This window comes from Choloepus didactylus, chromosome 4 (assembly GCF_015220235.1).
Source record: "Choloepus didactylus isolate mChoDid1 chromosome 4, mChoDid1.pri, whole genome shotgun sequence".
In the NCBI taxonomy this organism is placed as follows: Eukaryota; Metazoa; Chordata; class Mammalia; order Pilosa; family Megalonychidae; genus Choloepus; species Choloepus didactylus.
This window is the reverse complement of record NC_051310.1, coordinates 147,464,455-147,484,092: the sequence shown is the minus strand read 5'-3', so window position 1 is coordinate 147,484,092 and position 19,638 is coordinate 147,464,455. Positions and strand designations below refer to the sequence as shown.

Genomic DNA, 19,638 nt, shown 5'->3' with positions numbered 1-19,638 from the left:
GCCTCTTTGTTGCTCAGATGTGGCCCTCTCTCTCTGGCTAAGCCAACTTGAAAGGTGAAATCACTGCCCTCCCCACTACGTGGGATCAGACACCCAGGGAAGTGAATCTCCCTGGCAACGTGGAATATGAATCCCGGGGAGGAATGTAGACCCGGCATCGTGGGATGGAGAACATCTTCTTGACCAAAAGGGGGATGTGAAAGGAAATGAAATAAGCTTCAGTGGCAGAGAGATTCCAAAACGAGCCGAGAGATCACTCTGGTGGGCACTCTTACGCACACTTTAGACAACCTTTTTTAGGTTCTAAAGAATTGGGGTAGCTGGTGGTGGATACCTGAAACTATTAAACTACAACCCAGAACCCATGAATCTCGAAGACAGTTGTATAAAAATGTAGCTTATGAGGGGTGACAATGGGATTGGGAAAGCCATAAGGACCAAACTCCACTTTGTCTAGTTTATGGATGGATGTGTAGAAAAGTAGGGGAAGGAAACAAACAGACAAAGGTACCCAGTGTTCTTTTTTACTTCAATTGCTCTTTTTCACTCTAATTATTATTCTTGTTATTTTTGTGTGTGTGCTAATGAAGGTGTCAGGGATTGATTTAGGTGATGAATGTACAACTATGTAATGGTACTGTAAACAATCGAAAGTACAATTTGTTTTGTATGACTGCGTGGTATGTGAATATATCTCAATAAAATGATGATTAAAAAAAAAAAGTTCTATGCTTAGGAAATGTAGTATAGCTCCTTTTAAGCAACATTTATTCAGCATATGCATTTTTTAGACAAAAATAATTTATTTTATTTATAGCCACATTTCCACATTTGAGACTATAGCAGAAAACAAGCCAGGTGAAGTTTCTGTTCTCCTGGAGCTTACATTCAACTCTTGATTAATAAACAAATAAATAAACAAGTAGCCCATCAAGTAGATAGATGCCATGAAAAAAAAATTACATTAAGGAGAGAGAGAGTAGTTGAGGGGTACATGGCAGGAGATGATCTTTTATTTAGGGAGGTCGGGGAAGCTGATATTTGAGCAGAGACCTGAATGAAGTGAGTGAACCCATCAGGCAGAGACCATGAGCAAAGTGTTCAGGGAGGAGATCGGCAAGTACAAAGATGATCAGATGAATGTGTGTATAGTCTTCTTTGCCACAACAAGATGACCAGCAAGGCTGGAAAGGAATGAATGAAGGAAAGAAGAGATGACATCAAAGAGGACTTATACGACTAGATTTTATGTCAAGGGTGATGGTAAACTGAAGGTTTTGAGCAGGGAAGTAACTGTAAAATATACCTTTTAAAATTGATGATGATGGTAATTATGAGGTACTAATAATAGCTGTCACTTATTGAGTATGTGTTATATGCTAAGCACTTTACCTGCATTATCTCATTCAATGTTTATAATAGCTGCATGAGAGCAGTCACTGCGGCTATTCTTAAAGTCTCACCTATTCTCTTAAGTGAGGTAATAACTAAGCATTTAGTGATGAGTGTCTTACTCACAGACAGCAGCTAATAAGTGGTAGACCCAGGCTTGAAAAAGTGGTGATGTTTTAAAATCCTTTGGTACCTTTCATGGAATATCACAACACAGGCCCTAGATATGATCTCATTTTTTTTCATTCATTTTATATGTCTGAAGACTTAAACTAAAAGAATCTTAAGTTTATATAGATTATATTACTTTATGATATATAGTAATAAATATTACTATATATTTTATAGTAATAATTTATATTTTATTCACTTTTAGAAACATCTTTAAGATGTAAGGCTGGTATTATCATACATAAAAATATTATCTTCTCATTAGAGAGACTAATATGGAAAAAAGTCACCTGAAAATGAAATTCCTAATAGTTCCTACAGAGCATGGGTTCATCTGTATATTCAGAATTGTATCTCAGTATCACAGATTTTCTTAGTAACCTTATGTGTTTTTTTCAATACATTTAAAAACATTATTGGGAGGAGTCCATAGGCTTCCCCGGATTACCAGAAGGGCTTGTGAGTATGGGGCAGTGTGCACAAGGATTCCCATGAATTTGTTTGCATTGGAGCACAACTGTTACAAACGCTACTGGGGTCATTGTGTTTTGGGGTGAGGGGGAAAGTGCTGGGACATGCTAAGTGTCAAAAAGAGGCTGGCTGATGCTGGGGTGAGCACATCTCATTTTGCCCAGGACTGTTCAGTCTATGTTTTTGTCCAAGTATAATTATTAATATCACTCCCTTTCACTCTCAAAAGTGTTCCAGTTAGAACAATAAATTATGTGGTCACCTTCAGCTATAGCGGTTCTCAAGAAAGCTGTGGTGGTAGAGGTAGCAAAATGAGTGCTATCTCCAGGATGTATGGTAGGGGTCACCAACCCCAGAATGCCAGACTCAAGGTCATAATAAAAGGTTGCAAGCAAAGCTATAAGAATAAGCAAAGGATGTGGGGGAGGAAAATACTGTTTTAATCATAATTATTTCTCTTTCACAGCCAAAAAGGAGCATAAAATGGAAGAAAGTCACTTGGAAAATGCACAGAAAAGGTAAGCAGCTCCCAATTTTTTCTTTTGCCATTCTTTTGACACTATTTGTTAAGACTGTGCATCCATGAGCAATGAAATTCTCTGGTGAGCTGGAATGGAAGCACTGTAACAAGACTTGGGAATACTTTAACTCAGGAAGCAGGGAATAATCGAGAAGTGACTGACATGCCTCACACAAATTTCCTGACACTGTTTCCATCTGTTTGCTTTCTCATCCATTGCTCTGCTCCTCAACAACTTCATGGAAGTTAGGAAGAGTTTGGTCCTTCTTATCACTATAACTGGATGAAGCCAACCATTGGAAACAACTAAGAGACCCATGGTATCTTTTCTCATATCCTAGAGTATACTGTAAACAGGCCAGGGTGGAGGCAAAAGGCAGGGGCTGGTGGGGAGAAGGGACTGACCTCTCTATATGGAAGACACTCTCAGAAGTTGGAAGAGACATCAGAGGTCCTGTACCCAACCTCTCACCCTCATCAGGCCCTTTCCTCACTCTTCCCTTTCTCAGCAGACATCAGAGTGAAACCATCCATCCCACTATCAGAATCTAGTAATCATCCTATAGGGGTTTTTCTTTTTGTTGGCTGAGCAGGTAAGTCAACTTGGCAATAACCTTCCCTCTTAGAAGAGTGGGTAGGTAGATGCTGAGGCATTCTCATATTCAGGCAAAGAACTGAGATAAATTTTGTTAGTGCCAACTCCAAAAGTATTAGAAAATTAAATGATGTAGGGGCAGGCAACTGGCAGCACTATAAGAAGAAGTGTGCTTTACAAATGAGAGAGGAGAGGAGCTTCCCAGTTACAATTTTAAATGTAAACAAACCCTAGAAATGTACCATTTTCCTTCTGACATCACGTGAAAGTGTGTCTAACCAGAATTTCTGAGATTTCTGAAAACCTATAGAGAGTGCTGTCTGCCCTGCTTTGACAGGAGCCAGCATCTTGCCCTATTCCCATGTAATTGCCAATAAAATAAAAATGCTGTTGAAAGCAAGGTGAGGCAAACATGATCTTAAATAGTGGTTATCATCCTATCATGATAATCACTGAAAACCATGACAATTACATGGTTATATTGTTTAGATTTCTGTACCCTTTTGTTTGTCTTATCCCTAGGTTAAGCTTTCCTTTCTCAGTGTGTAGAACTAGTAGGTCTGGGATTTGGACGTATTCTGCATGTAGAGTAGAGACCATCAACAAGGGCATATTGGTATCAGGCCAAACAGAAATGCTGCTGCTCAGGTAGATGTAAATATCTAATACGTTTTCAAGATTCTTGCATAAGGAAAAGGGTGCCCACCTTAGAGGGGCTGAGGCTGCTGCTGTGCATTAACTATGCTGAGAGGGGCCATAAATATTGGTTGTCAGCATTTTCCGTGGCTTTGTGGTGAAGGTAGTTGAGCTTTCATGTCATACATGAAATATGTTAGATCCCATCTTTAATGTAGAAACCACAGTTGTTTGGTTACCCTCTTTAAGGAGGTTGGTGGCCAGTGTTGCAATATTCGTGTGAGATTTGGTAAATTCTTATGTTTTATTCTCAAGAGAAATAGTTTACCCTGAGGCTAAAGAATATTTGCTTTTCCTAAGCAGTTTCTGAAGGCATGCATGTAAAACAAAAAGTGGATGTGCTCTGCCTTGGCATTTGATCATTGTAAAAGTTAAACAGTTCACTTTGCTATGGGCACTTTGAAACCATCATTGTCTGTACTTTAAAAAATATTTGGCCAAATTAAAAAAATGCAAAGCAGACAAGGAATTACAACAGAGAGAAAAGGGATCAGGGAATAGTTTTCAGTGAAATAAAAAAAAAAAAAGTTGTATAAAACATACGATTAGGAATCGATTTTTTTAAACTATTTTAGAGGCATCTGCTGACAAATAGAAATTTCAAAAAGCATGTTTGCTCCATTTTTTCCTGTCTATTGGGGGAAAGTTCACCTGGTCATTAAATATCAGCAGTTTTGTGCCCAAGTTTCAGAAGATTTTCTGAATTTGATTCTGTAAATCAGAACTGAATTTGAAAGGAAGAGTTTTATATGGACAGTACAATAATCTAGACCTTATCAGATAGCTAAAGGTTCATATTGTAGCTTTTTTAGCTTTTTCTTGAACAAAGTAGTAACACTGAAATCAAACAATGCACATCCTCAGAGCAACCTTTGTCTTTGTCAAAGTTGCAGAGTGCCAAAGCCAGGCCTTTCTCTGGGAATCTGTTTACTTTGGGTCCACTCAAGAGGTTCACTTGCTTTCTTAGTTTCTAAAACACGCAGAGAAAAAATGCTGAAATTTGGTACTTCCTTTAGTTTTCACCCCTTTTGAGGGTTAGCTAGCAGGGCCTCACATATCCCCAGAGAGAGGGTGGGTAAACGTACATGGTTAGCCTCAGTTTAGAGCTGGGAAAAGTAAGTCCCCGAAGACGATGACATGCTTTTCTCAGCTCTGTGATAACCACCAAACAATGCCGGAATGATGACTCTCTGAAACTCCAGCAGTATTTGCAATATCTTGGTCTCACAATCTAGTCTCAAAATAATGCCAGGGGTATTGGAGTGATCCATGAAGCACAACTGTACTTTCTGTTCTCTACTATATCCTACTGGAGAATAAGGGGATAATTTGTTCCACTGAACTGAAAAAGTTAAGGATTTTCTTCTCTGTTAATGAAAATATGTATATGTGTGTGTGTGTGTGTGTGTGTGTGTGTGTGTGTGTGTGTGTGTCTGTATGGAAGGTGAACATGAAGAATAGAAAATAACATGCTCTAGTGGGTTTATGTATATTACGTATGATACAGAGGACAACTGTGTCTCAAGTAGAAACAAAAAATTATGACTTTTATTTCTAAAATGCCTGAGTTAATGAGAATAAACAACAGAATGGTAGAGGAGAAACAGCATTTCACTGGGGATTAAGGGACTCAAGTTCTAGGCCCAGATCATTTGATCTTTCCAAGTCTCTGTTTTCTTACCTGTAAAATAAGAAAGTTGGACACAGTGACCTGTAAGTCCCTTTCAGTTCTAAAATTCCTTGGCTGTATAAGAAATTTATAGCCTGTTCCTACAGGTTACATAACTCTATATTTATATATTTCTATGCTGCAACAATATAATTTTCATATTATATGAAAATTCATTCTTTATGCTATAAAATGTACATTTTGTTTTATCAGTATTTTGATTGCCACAGAATTAGGAGTCATGTTTGGGGCAAAAGCAGGCATTACTTGTTTCCTCTACACTGGTTTTGTCCCAATAATCAAACAGGTGTATTTGGAATTATAAGAGTGTCCCTTAAGAAATTACTGCAGGTGGATTGTGGGAAGATGGTGGACTAGGAAGCGTTCAGAATCAATCCTTCCATCAGAACAGCTATTGAACAGGCAGGGAACATATGAATCAACTATTTCAAAACTCCAGAGTACAGTAGAACGCTGTAAAGCATCCAAGGAAGAACAGGAAGAAGCAGCTGGTAAATTATGATAAGTACCGGTCAGTTGCTCTCCCCGTGGTGGTTACTGTTGCCCATCCCCCACTCTCGTGGCAGCAAGCAGTAGGGTCCAGCTCCTGATGTAGCTTGCTGGTGCCAGAAAGGGACATCAAAATCCAATTCCCCAAGATCCGGAGGGGAGGGGGGTGAGTGTGAGGGAGAGGGCAAGGGTGCTGAACGATGGCTGATCATGGCTTTTGATTAGCTACTTTGGATCCCTGGCGGCCCATCTCTGAGGATAACCATTGTTCTAACCTGCCCCAGACAAAGGCAGTGGATGAGACTGAAAGACATATGGTTCCTCAGAGCTGCATTTGCTAGGCAAAGGGCCAATCTAGAAAATGCAGCTTTGGGAAGCAATGGAAGAAGCTCCTAGTGCCCTTCCTTCTCTCTCCCTCAGCCCCTTCCTAGGGCAGCGTGGAGCCAGCTAGTGCTCCCTTTGTGGGTCCCTGGCCATGTTTCAGCTGGGAAAGACTGACCTGAGAAACTCCTCTCCAGCATGCCCTCCTCTCAGAATTTGTTCTCCGGGCAAAAGCCCCTTGAGTCAATGAAAGCAGTGTAAGAAACAACTGAGGCAGGTGGCGTGGGGTAAAGGCTTACCAGCTTTAAGACCTGCGTGGAAACACACGGAGAGGGAGGCCTGTTTCTTGGTAAGTAGAGGGGCATTCCAAGTACTGTTAACAGGGGAACCCCTAAGGCTGCTAGCAAGCACAAGCCCAGGAAGACACGGACCCAAAATAGACAGAGAGGACCCTGCACTTTGCATTCATCTTGGGCTGACCTTCCAGATAGGAGGGCTAAACTCTGACCAAGAGCACCAGCCAATGCAAAGCCAATTTACAAAGACAGTGAAAAGTTTGCTTGGTTATGGTAGGTCCTGATGCTCAAGGAAGTCTCTGTCATATCACCAGCTGGTTACAAACTGAAGAAAAAAGACATCTCAGGGACTAACTCTCAGAGTTAACATTTTAAATATTAAAATGTACAGTGTGCAAGAAAAGATTACAAGGCAAACAAAGGAACAGGGAATGATGGCCCATCCAAAGGAAAAGGATAAAAAAAAATCCAGAAAATGCTAATAAAGAAGAAAAGACTATGAACATATTGGACAAAGTCTTTAAAAAAAAAAAATGATCCTTAATATGGTCAAGGAGATGATGGAAAATACAGAGAAAGAACTAAAGAATATCGGGAAAACAAGGAATGAATGATATGAAAATCTCAAAAATATAGAAAGTTTAAAAAGGCACCAAACGGAACTACTGGAGTTGAAGATCACAATAACTGAAATGAAAAATTCCCAGGAAGGTTACAACAGCAGATTAGAGCTGGCAGAAGAATCAGCAAACTCAAAGAGAAGACAATTGAAATGAGTCTGGCTGAGGAACAGAAAGAAAAAAGAATTACAAGAACTGAAAATAGCCAAAGAGACCTTTGGGACACCATCATGCATACCAATATATGCATTATAAGGGTCCCAGGAGAAGAAGAAAGGCAGAAAGGGGCAGAAGGAATACTCAAAGAAATAATGACAGAGAAATTCCCAAATTTAGCATACGACGTGAATAAGCACATCCAAGAAGCCCAGAGAACACCAAACAGGATGAACTTGAAGAAAAATACACCCCATCACATATTGATCAAAATGTTGAATACAGAGGACAAGGAGAGAGTTCTGAAAGCTACAAGAGAAAAGCAATGTACAGTGGAGTTCTGATTAAAATAAGTGCTGATTTCTTATCAGGAACTTGGAGGCAAGAAAGCAGTAGGTCGAAATACTTAATGTGCTGAAAGAAAACAATTGCCAGTGAAGTTTTATAGACAGAAAGACTTTCAAACATGAGGGCGAGATCAAGACATTCCCAAATAACCAAAATCTGGGGGAGTTCATCACCACTAGATGTGCCTACAAGCAGTGCTAAAGGGAGTTCTTCAGACTTCAAGGAGAGGACAGCAGAGAGTGGTTCAAAGTGGCATAACAAAATAAAGACCTCCCGTAAAGGTAACAATTTGGGTAATTATAAATTCCAATACTGTTGTATTGTGCTTTCTGGTATGTCACTCCATTTCTTACTACGGGTGCTAAAACATAAAAAAAAGTAATGATAAATCTATATTTATGGGCGCGCTTGTTCCGGTCGGCGCGCCCGCCCGCCGAGATGGAGGGCGAAGAGGCTGAGGAGCAGCAGCAATTCTCTTACCGACAGAGGCTTAAGGCAGCAGTTCACTACACTGTTGGTTGTCTTTGTGAGGAAGTTGCATCGGACAAAGAGATGCAGTTCAGCAAACAAACCATTGCAGCGATTTCAGAGGTGACTTTCCGACGGTGTGAACTTTTTGCCAAAGACCTTGAAATGTTTGCAAGACATGCAAAAAGAAGCACAATTAACACTGAGGATGTGAAGCTCTTAGCCAGGAGGAGTAATTCACTGCTAAAATACATTACAGAGAAAAATGAAGAGATCACTCAGTTTAACCTAGAACGAAAGGCAAAGAAGAAAAAGAAGCTAGAGGATGGAAACAAAGATGCAGGAGAGCCACTAGAGGTTGGAGTCGAGGAAAGTGAGAGTTAAACTCTGTTGCTGTTTGGAAAAGCCATCCAGAAATGCATATTGCCACAAAGGGAATTTTGAAGGGATAAGTGAAGATTAAAAAAAAAAAAAAAAAAAAAAGGAGGCCCGGGGGCTCTTTGTGCTTTGTTCTCTAAGTCATTGACTGCAAAAGCTAATTTAAAAGAGAACTGGAACTCTTAAGCAAGATTCTCTTGTGTCTTACTCAAACATATGTGTTTGAATGGTATATATTGGAAATTGTATCTATTGAAATTAATAAGATTGTGTTAGCAATTAAGCATGGCCAACTTTTTCAAACAAAAAATCATACTCATTCTTTTACATGATTTTCTAAGCTAAAGGACAGTCCCTGAAAAGTAGATAAACGAAGCTGTATTTATTTTGCTCTTCTGGTTTTGTTTTTAAACCCAAGTCATCTGTGATCACAAGGTGAAAAGGTGGGTGTTTGGAAATGGTTCTTTTTACTTTCCAGAGGTGATTTTCTCCAGTAACACACTTTATATGACTTTTCTATGGCTATTTTGTAGTTAAACTGTGGTTCTGTTGGGCAGAAGTTTTGCTTGAGAGGAAAATCCAGGACAGTTCCCCCAGAACACTTCAGTCAGTTTTCTCTCCTCTCTTTTGGTTTGTGAGCCATGCTGTCAGGAGCCCCAGTCTGGTTGTCTTCTCTTCTCTTTGGGGTTTCTTAGAGCTCCGGGGTGTGCCTTTCCCCTCATGGGGCAGGAGAGGTAAGGAAAAGGGACTGGTACCCATGGAGCTCTTCCTGTGTGCTGGATGTCATGCTGGGGGCTCCACATATTATCTCACTGAATCTTCACAGCTCTAGCAGGGGAGATCTGATTCTCCCCATTTTACTCCTGAGCAAAGTGAAACCTGAAGGAGTTAACCACCTGCCCAGGGTCATCAGGCTGCTGATCAGCAGAGGTGGTGTTCACAGCCAGGTGCTGCCTCTAGGGTGAGCGAGAGAGCAAAGGGCATGCACTCTGGATGGAATTTATTCCATCCATGCCCAAGTCTGGTCAGCAAAAGACACCCCAAAGCCTGATTCTCCAATGCAGATGCTAAGCTGTGGACATAGAAAAGCACTGAATTCAAGCTTAATGGCTCCAGCCTGTGCAAATCACTCATCACTGGATCTCAGAGAATAATTGTAACACACAGTGTGTCACATCAGTGAAGGAAAAGTGGATCATAAAGTCTTCCATCCTCATTGTACATTTCAACCAAAGATGCATTGGTTAGTTTCATTTTGGGGAAGCTCTCTTTAAACTCCTCCTCAAGCACTGTGTACAGAATAGATACCAGTGGGCTTTCCAAAGGTCACACAGATCTAGATTTGCATCCTGGTTTTGCAACTCGAGAAACTGTTTGACTTTTCGAAATGTTGGGCTCTTATCAGTGAAATGGGGTTAAAAATGCCTCCCAGTGAGGTTGTATGTGACAATAAAAGGAAATGATTAGAAGCTATTACACATGTTATCTTTATAGATTTCTACAGCTCCCAAAACTCGGTGTACATATGGCTAGAAATGGGGACCTGTGTCTGCTGGACCTGTGTCTCCTGGCTGGAGGGTTGTAGAGGGCACCTGGTTGGTATGGACCTTTTGACATGAAGTTCTCCAACCAAATGAGAAAATTGACTTGATTTTCATGTAATCTTTTGGTTTATCTGGCATGTTTATGCACAACCTGTTTATTTTTTAAATTCATTTTTATTGAGATATATTCACATACCATGCAGTCATACAAAACAAAGCGTACATTCAATTTTTTACAGTACCATTATATAGTTGTGCCTTCACCAAAATTAATTTTTGACATTTTCATTACCACACACACAAAAATAATAAGAATAAAAATTAAAGTAAAAAAAAAAAATCTATATTTATGGACATATTTATTACAAGTACAAAAAGTGGAGGAACAGAGGGGTATACAAACAGTATATGTATATACTACCGAAGACTAGTTGATATTAAATTTTAACCACATGGTATGCACAAGGAAAATATATGAAATATATATCCAAGAGTAAATGACAAGGGACTCAATATGTTACAATACAGAAAAATCAAGTAAATATGAAAGTAGGCATTAATGGAACAATAGAGAGACAAAAAAAGTATGAGACTTACAAAAACTAAACAGAGAAATGGCAGAAGAAAGTCAGAAAGTCCTGCATTGCCAGTAGTGACTTCAAATATAAATGGATTGAACTCTTCAGTTAAAAGGCAGAGATTGGCAGAATGGATAAAAAGGCATGACCCAAGGTGTGCTGTTTACAAGAAACTCACCTTGAATTCAAAGATATTAGTAGGTTGAAAGTGAAAGGATGAAAATATATCCCATGCAAGTAGTAACCAAAAGAGAGCTGAGGTAGCTGTACTAATATCAGATGAAATAGACATTAATTCAAAAACCATTATGAGGGACAAAAAAGGTCATTATATACTGATAAAGGGATCAACTCAACAAGAAAATGTAACAATTGTATATGCACCTAATAGCTGAGACCCAAAAGATGTGAACCAAAACCTTGACATATTTGAAGGGAGAAATTGATGGTTCTACATTAATAGTAGGATACTTTAATATACCATTTTCAATTATGAATAGAACATCTAGACAGAAGATCAGTAAGGAATTAGAAGACTTGAAGGATACTTTAAACCAACTAGACCTTACAGGCATGTATAGAACACTTCGCTCAAGAACAACAGAATATGCATTCTTCTCAAGGGCACATGCATCATTCTTCAGGATAGACCATATCTTAGGTCACAAAACAAGTCCCCATAAGCTCAACAATATAGAAATCATACAATATATTTTCTGCAACCACAGTGAAATGAAGCTAGGAGTCAATTACAGGGAGAAATGGAAAATTCACAAAAATGTGGAAAGTAAACAACATACAGTGGTTTAAAAAAAAATCACAAGGGAAATTAGGAAATATTCTGAGTACCAAAACCTATGGGATGCAGCAAAGGCAGTGTCAAGAGGGAAATGTTTAGCTCTAAATACTTAAAAAAGAAGGAAGAAGAACAAAGTTGAGGGTGTCACACTTTTCAACCTTAAAACCTATGACAAAGCCACAGTAATCAAAACAGTGTGATACTGGCACAAGGACAGACATATAGACAAATGGAGATAAACTGAGAACTCAAAAATCAACCCTCACATTTATGGCCAGCTGATATTTGACAAGGGGGTAAATACCACTCAATTGGGAAGGAATAGTCTTTTCAACAAATGGTTCTGGGAAAACTGGATTTCCATTTACAAGAGAATGAGGGTGGACCCCTAGATCACACTGTATACAAAAGTCAACTCAAAATGGATCAAAGACCTAAATATAAGAGCCAGAACTATCAGACTTCTAGAAGAAAATATAAACTATCAGACTTCTAGAAGAAAATATAGGGAAGCATCTTCAGGACATTTTGTTAGGCAATAGTTTCTTAGACCTTATATCCAAAGCACGAACAACAAAAGAAAAAAATAAATCGGACCTCATGGAAACTGAAAACTTTTGTGCCTCAAGAGATTTTATCATGAAAGTAAAATGGCAGTCTACACAATGGAAAAAATATTTGGAATCACATATCCAGTAAGGGTTTAATATCCAAAATATATAAAGAAATCCTTCAACTCAACAACAGAAAGACAACCCGATTTATAAATGGGCAAAAGATTCGAACAGACTTCTCTCCAAAGAAGATATACAAATGGCCGATAAGCATATGAAAAGATGCTCAATATCATCAACCATTGGAGAATGCAAATCAGAACCACAATGAGATAGCATTTCACATTCTCTAGAATGGCTACTATTAAAAAATGGAAAATTACAGGTTCTGAGAGGATATGGAGAAATAGGAACATTCATTCATTGCTGGCGGCAATGTAAAATGGTGCAGTCACTGTGGAAGGCAGTTTGGCACTGCCTCAGAAAGTTAGGTATAGAATTATCATGAGACTCGGCAATCCCATGTTGGTTATATAACCAAAAAAAAATTGAAAGCAGGGACTCAAATAGATATTTGTACACCAGAGTTCACAATTGTTGAAAGATGAAAGCAACCCAGGTGTCCATTAACTGATGAATGGATAAACAAAATATGGTATATAGATACAATGGAATATTATTCAACCATAAAAAAGACTGACCTTCTGATACATGTGTCAACACTGACGAAACTCGAAGACATCATGTTGAGTGAAATAAGCCAGACACAGAAGTATAAATATTTTATGATCTCACTGGCGTAAAATAATTAAAATAGGCAAATTCATAGAGTCAGAAACTGGAATGCAGGTTACCAGGGGCCAGGGTGGGGGTAGGGAATAGGGAAGTAAGGCACAAAATGTACAGAGTCTCTATTTAGGTTGATCATAAAGTTTTGGTAATGGATGATGGTGATGGTAGCACAACATTGTGAATGTAATTAACAGCACTGAATTATATATTTGAATGTGTTTAAAAGGGGAAATGTTAGGTTGTATGTATGTTACTCGAGTAAAAATTTTAAAAAAATCAATGGGACTGCACAACACAGTGAACCCTAAGTTAAACCATGACTATAGTTAGTAGTACAATTATAAAAATGTACTTTCATCAATTGTAACAAACACACCAATGCAAGGTGTTCAAAATCGAGTGGTATATTCTGGGAGCCCGGTATTTGATGGCATGATTTTTCTGTAAACCTACAACTTCTCTAATAAAAGACAAGGAGATTACTGCAGTTATTGCCTTTTTCCCCTTATACACTTCCACTCCTTTTAATAACTGGAAGCCAAAATTCCCATACCAGTAGTTTTAATTTGCATTAAAAACAGATTTATTATTTACAGAAGCACAAAGAATTTATGGGGCTGAGAGTTGCAGCTCCAGCTTGGATCTCACCTAATCATAGCCATGGAATCAATTAACAGTTCATCTGTGAAATGTGATAAAATCTTATGAGATACATATTGCCCAGTAACTGAGAATGAGATGAAAGTATGCTCCATAATAGTAATGGGGCTTCAGAGTTTTACAGTCACCATGGAATAGAGTTCCATTAGAAACTCTGTATTCAGGATGGCCACAAAAAAAAAATGCTGTATCTGAACAGATGATAGAGCACTGGGTAATAAACCTGGCCAGCCGTTCTTGCTTTGATTAGTTTCAACACCTTAGAAAAGGGGGCCATTTATTTAAGTGTTCTTGCTCACGGCAAATGAGCTTGTGAGGCTAGGGAAGGGGGTTTGGGGAGGGGGGCTGAGTTCAGTGCTGTAAATTGCTGCAAGACTAGTGCCTCCAAGAAGGGCTGCTTGGGAGGCCTGGGCAGTCTGGTGAGCAGTGAGCCTCCGTGAACTAGGCTGGGAGGTTCTTAGTGCTATCGAGGGATCCTGTTTGGAAAACCTGTGTTGTTTTCTAGCCAGAGCAGAGATCATTTTTCAAGGTTAGAAATGGTCCTCATCCAAACCTTGCTGTGCCCACAATTAAGTCTGTTATTGTATGTTCATGGTTTATATTCTCGCACAGTATCAAACTCTAAAATGTTAGCCCTCTTAAAGATCATATGGTCTAAGTCTCCTACCCTTGAGAAAATTGAGAGTCACCGGTGCTGAGTGATTGATCCGAGGTTACAAAGCCAGCGTCTGTCAGGACAAGGATAGAGCAAGTCTCCTGATTTTCCATAAAATATTCTACTGATGGAACAGAGGGATGTATGTAACTGACCACATTAATGCTACAGAATCAATATGTCATCAGTCTTACATGTAAGCATTAAACACAAAATGAAGAGCAGGTAAATGACTTGGACATGAGATGAAGACCAAACTCAAAAGGTTTCATCTACATACATCCATGTTGGTGTTTATATAGATAATTATGCCCAGAAAAAAAAAAAAAAATCCCCAACACATCTGCAATTCTTGGCAAATCAGTTTGGGCAAATAGGCTTTCTGAAGTTTAGTATAAGCTACAGCAACAACCAGCCTGGGCTCCTGTGTTAAAGAGCAGACACGTGAGAAAGTGCCCCTACTGTCCCTTCTCCTCCCCACTAACGGGTTTTGCTGTCAACAATTTCTCACCTTCTACCTCATTCCCTTTCCCCCCCTACCCTTTACAGTTTTGAAACAACGGTAGGATATTTTGGGATGAAGCCAAAGCCTGGTGAGAAGGAGATCGCACCTGACTATGTGTTTATGGTGTGGTACGAGTTCTGCAGTGACTTCAAGACGATTTGGAAACGCGAGAGTAAGAACATATCTCAAGAAAGGTAAGGTTCTAATAAAGGCATCGATGCTCCCTTCAAGAGTCTAGGAAACTGCTTTCTCAAAGCAGGCTCCTGTATTTTACAGATGTCAGCATTTCTTTCAGATCAAGTGGGCATCAAGGAAAGATTATTGTCTCCAGGCTCATAGGGAAATTCGGTGAAGGCTTGCTGTCCACACGAGCAGATTCTCACAAGATCCAAGAAGTTACACTTTCTTAACCCCTTCCAATTACTAGCTAGTAAATGAAAGGGGAGTTGTGCTAATTTGCAACAGATTGCTTCTCTGTGTATTTTCATGTTGGCGATCTAAATTAGGCAGTCTTGCTGTCGCAGACAGTACAGACAAATAAAAGTGAATGCTTTTCCCATTAATATACTGAACTTGCATCAAAGGGAAATCCCTGAGACTCAGGCCACACTTAACACAGTGTTGAAGCCCCCACACTGGATTTACAGCGCCACTTCTGACTCCCCGTATCCTGCTGAGGACATCAAACTGCATGCCGCTTGGCCTCATTGCGGCCTCCTGATTTTATTAGTTGGGGGTAGAAGAAAAACCTTGGCTCTAAATGTGGGATGTGGGTATGGGTGCGTGTGTGTTCTTTAAGAGAGACTGAATTTTCTTTTTATCAGAAAAAAAGCATTTTTGCTTGATCATTGTTTTGATCAGGTTGCTGTTGAGATATAAAGAGTGTCATGGATTTAAACTTCAAACAGGTCTTGCTACTACTCCTCCTGCAGAACAGATGTATAGGGCTGTCATTCAGACTAGAGTGGAAGGAGACAAAAAAATTGTACAAAGTAAGGGAAAAATGGTTTATTTAATTATAGTGTCTATATTTCACTGAGCTTTGAGACCTGAAATTCCATAATTTCAATGTTTTTGTTCTTCATTTTGTAGTCAGAGGAAAGATTTATACATAATTTATTCATACACACACATACAAATTACACTAATGTATTTTACGTGAAGAAGCTGTTTTTAAGGGAATAAAAATTTAGAGATTTGGACCCATTATTTACTACGTCTCTAAATTTTTTCCTCAGGGAATTAAAAAAAAGTTCTTTCCAACAAAGTCAAAGAGCTTTAAAAAAAAATGTATATAAACACATCTTCTTACCATTATCTCCCTGGGAACATAGCAATTGAACTGTGTTGTACCCATTATATAGATAAACTGAAGTAGAGAAAAGTTGTGGTCTTAAAAAATAGAAATTTTTCATACTGATAATAACATGAAAAAAATCCTGAAGATCTTTACATCCAAATCATTGTCCTTGCTCTGCAATCACTTATTTAGCCCTTTAGAGTAAGGTAAATTAAGCTTCTTTAGAATAAATTTTGTATTTTGTGAGCCTCATGAAAGTAGTCAAGCCAAGCCCCTCCTCCTGTAACAAGACAGCAGCTGGCCAGTCAGCAATCGATGTGCATCTTAAGGCTGGGAAAGCAAACCATGGACCCTGAATGGGCAGCCTTTGCTTACAAATTTGCACCTCAGATTTTAAACATAGTCCTTATTGAATTTGTCCCTGAAATTGGAGCTCTATAAAATGGTCCTTCCCCCACATTTCCCCCTCCACACACACACACACACACTCAAAGCAGAGAAGGTAATTAATTGCTTTTCATTTCATAATCCAATGTTGTAATACTGAACTTTATTCAGAATTAAGGAATTGTTTTCCGTTGATGAAGTTGGACCAAACAGATTTGTGTCTGCTGTGGCAGTGGCATCCAAGGGTCCTTCAGAATGACATTTTCTCTCACTCGCAGCCACAGGCGTTTGCAGCGGTGCTTCCTGGGTGCAGATGGCAAATTGCCTGCTTCACACTCTGTAAACCAACACCTTTAGAAGGGTCATGACTTCGCAAGGCCCGTCTCCGTTCTTATTTAGCAGTTCAGGGGTCTCTCCATGCCAACCATGCTTTGTGAGTTGGATCACCAAAGTTTCCAACCTAAAACACCTCTGAAAGCTAATGATGACCAATAAAATATTTTTGGAAGCTTGTATAGAAAAAGTCTATTTAAGAAATGTTAGCACATGTGTATATTACTGCTGATTCAGTTAAACAAACTGACTAATATCCAGGGTTTTCTTGTGAAGTGAGGATTTTTTTAAAATTGTGCTCTATCTGCGTAGGGGTTTAGTAATAAAATAAGTAAATTTACTCAAATTCTTCTATTATTTCTAAATGACAGGCAAGATGATTGCTTTGTTTTGATACCTATTTAATGATGTTTGATATTAGCATTTTAAGGTATACTTTTCCCAGAAACCCAATAAATCCCAGCAACACTAAATGTCAGGAGAGTATCCTAACATCATTAAAATAAGTAGTACAAAGGCATCCTAAAAAATAAAATCCAGAACCAAATGAAATCATGATTACTTGTAATTATTAGAAAAGAAAACTATAGTTTTGGATGCCATCAGAAGAAATTTAATCCACTTGATTTAAATGTATTTGAAGGCTGATTAAAAATGCCAAAGATCATTGGGAAAGGATAAGCACTAAGAGTATCTTGAAAGGGACAGATTCCATAGCAAAGGTTTGTTTTTGTTTTTTTTAACACTACTTCCAAATGAAATAGAAGTGTTGAAAACTAATGTAGGCCAGTTGAGGCTAATTTTAGGTGGTTGAGAAAATTTACCTCTTTGTCTGCTTAGCGTGGTTTCCATGAAAACACGTTAGCTTGATTCAAAGTTGAGATGGACTCATCTTCATAACAAGGTAACAGTTTCCCCTCATGAAACCCAGAACAGTTTCTGAACATGCATATGATGTATAAATAGTCTACAGTGTTCTGTGCCATGTGAGTGAGTGATAAACCCTGTCATTAAGATGGCATCAGGCACAATTCTGATAGTATTTCACTGGAAATGTGATTTACCTGCATACTATATAGATAATCTTAGGCAGAATAGCAAACTTCCGTACCCAGGCACAAAGCCACGGTGCCCCATCTCCCTAGACCTCCAGTGCATGGCCCAGGCCCCATGCTGCCCCTAGTACTAAGACTCATCCCACATTAAAATATATAGTCCTTCTTTTATCTCTTCTGAGTACAGACAGTGCTCAGTAGGGTAAAAATGACCTATGGACAGAGTATTGAAAATCAGCATTTTTATCTTCCTCATTCTGCCGTTAATTTGCAGTATCGAGCAAATCACTAATTGCCTCGGGAACCTGTTTGTCACATCTGTACAATGTCTTTGTTGGGATGAAGTAGGAACCACATGATCGCTATGATCTCTTCTTAGCTCGCACTCTCTCTGAGTCTACAAGCTTCTTTTCTAATATTCCAAAGAACCACGTGTTTCTTTTTCGGAGATTATGCCCCTCACCTTTGCTGTTGAGCTCCTTAGGAACTGTCCTAGAGGACATTTCAATCCAATGTCTGCAAATTGACTGTAGGAGAGATTTGGGAGCAGGGAAAATTGTCTTTGCCCTCTTGAAATTGGTAGATGTGTATAGCTCCCTTGCCTCACTTCCCTAATTCTTCTCATAAAATACTAATATTGGTCTTCAAGACCATGTATAAACACACACAAAAAAATATTTCCCTCTGGTCATCTATATGCAACTCTCATACTATTTTGTATTGTGTCTCTTGATATCCAGACATGCAATGAATTTTTGCTCCCCACATTTCTTCTGCCTACTAAGTCAACAGATTGTCAAAGCATATGCGCAATTGCAAGGAGGTAACCTAATTTTTGCTACTACCTTTACTGACTAATTTTTACTCATTTTCTGTCGTTTGGGGTGAGGGGAGCTGTTTAATTACTCTGAAATAGAGGACAACTTCGTTACAAAATATTCTACCATTCAGAATATCTTTTGACTGCTCCCCACATATGCCCACACGTGCACAAATATAGGCCACAAATTACAACCACCACTGCCCACAAAATGGGCTGTGAAATTTGCAAAAGGTAAAGAAGTCCCAGGGGATTCATGACTCCAGGAATAAAGTTTTGGTAAATAATTCACCCAGAGCCAAGGCAAACTTTAAAAATGCCACTTAAAGAACCCATAATGGAAAAGTAATAAGTGAATAAGGAGTGTGGTGAATTTTATGTGAAATACAAATAAGAAATTTCATTACACACACAGCTATAATTTACACGGTGGAGAAATGGATAAATAAAATAGTTGCTTTGTTTTTTTGTGGGTTTTTTTTTTTTTTGTCCAACTAAATACCAACAGGATTTTTAAAAAAGTATATTACTTGCAACTGTTATGGTTAATTATGCAACTGCCATACTCCTGACAGCAAATAGTTGGTGTGGGGGTTATCCCAAAGGATGTCCCCAGAGCTCCCAACTCCTCAGGTCACTTTAGGACCAGGAGTTGGGGGCTTAGAGAGGCCGTCACTCAACCCACAAAGCAGCCATTGATTGCAGTTGAGACACTGCAAGAATTCCTGTCTTTATATGATAAAGTTATTCCTGGAAAAAGTTCCATAAACTAAGTTTTTATTTATTGAATTCTACTTTCCTACTGGCATATGTGCATGTTCATTACAGTAACTTCTAACAAGTTCATTTTCTTTTCCCTAGTCCTTGTTAAAGAGTTACATGGCTTGTATGCACTTAACTGCTAAGAAGCTTAATATTTTAAAGGACCCCTTTAATAATACAAATAATCACCCTCTTAATTGGCAAAACTTTGAATTTTCCTAAGTCACATTGGAAGGCAGTTGAGTACAAATATGCAAATAGTAAATGTCCCGAAGACCTAACT

At 38.8% G+C, this 19,638-nt stretch overlaps 2 protein-coding genes across 2 annotated transcripts in view; both read left to right on the top strand.

Moving 5' to 3' along the window:
* Positions 1–19,638, top strand: part of FMN1 (formin 1) — a 423,214-nt gene that overhangs the window by 379,804 nt on the left and 23,772 nt on the right. The window contains 2 exon segments of the mRNA XM_037834370.1: positions 2,501–2,552; positions 14,743–14,892. Of these exon segments, the coding sequence (XP_037690298.1) occupies positions 2,501–2,552; positions 14,743–14,892 (202 nt within the window).
* LOC119532200 (centromere protein S-like) lies at positions 8,204–8,704 on the top strand. Its single transcript, XM_037834371.1, has one exon. It carries the CDS (start codon positions 8,204–8,206, stop codon positions 8,615–8,617), a length of 414 nt encoding a protein of 137 aa, XP_037690299.1. The 3' UTR covers positions 8,618–8,704.

Coding starts and splice junctions, on each gene's coding strand:
- LOC119532200 (XM_037834371.1), top strand. CDS start 8,204: ATGGAGGGCGAAGAGGCTGAGGAGCAGCAGCAATTCTCTTACCGACAG.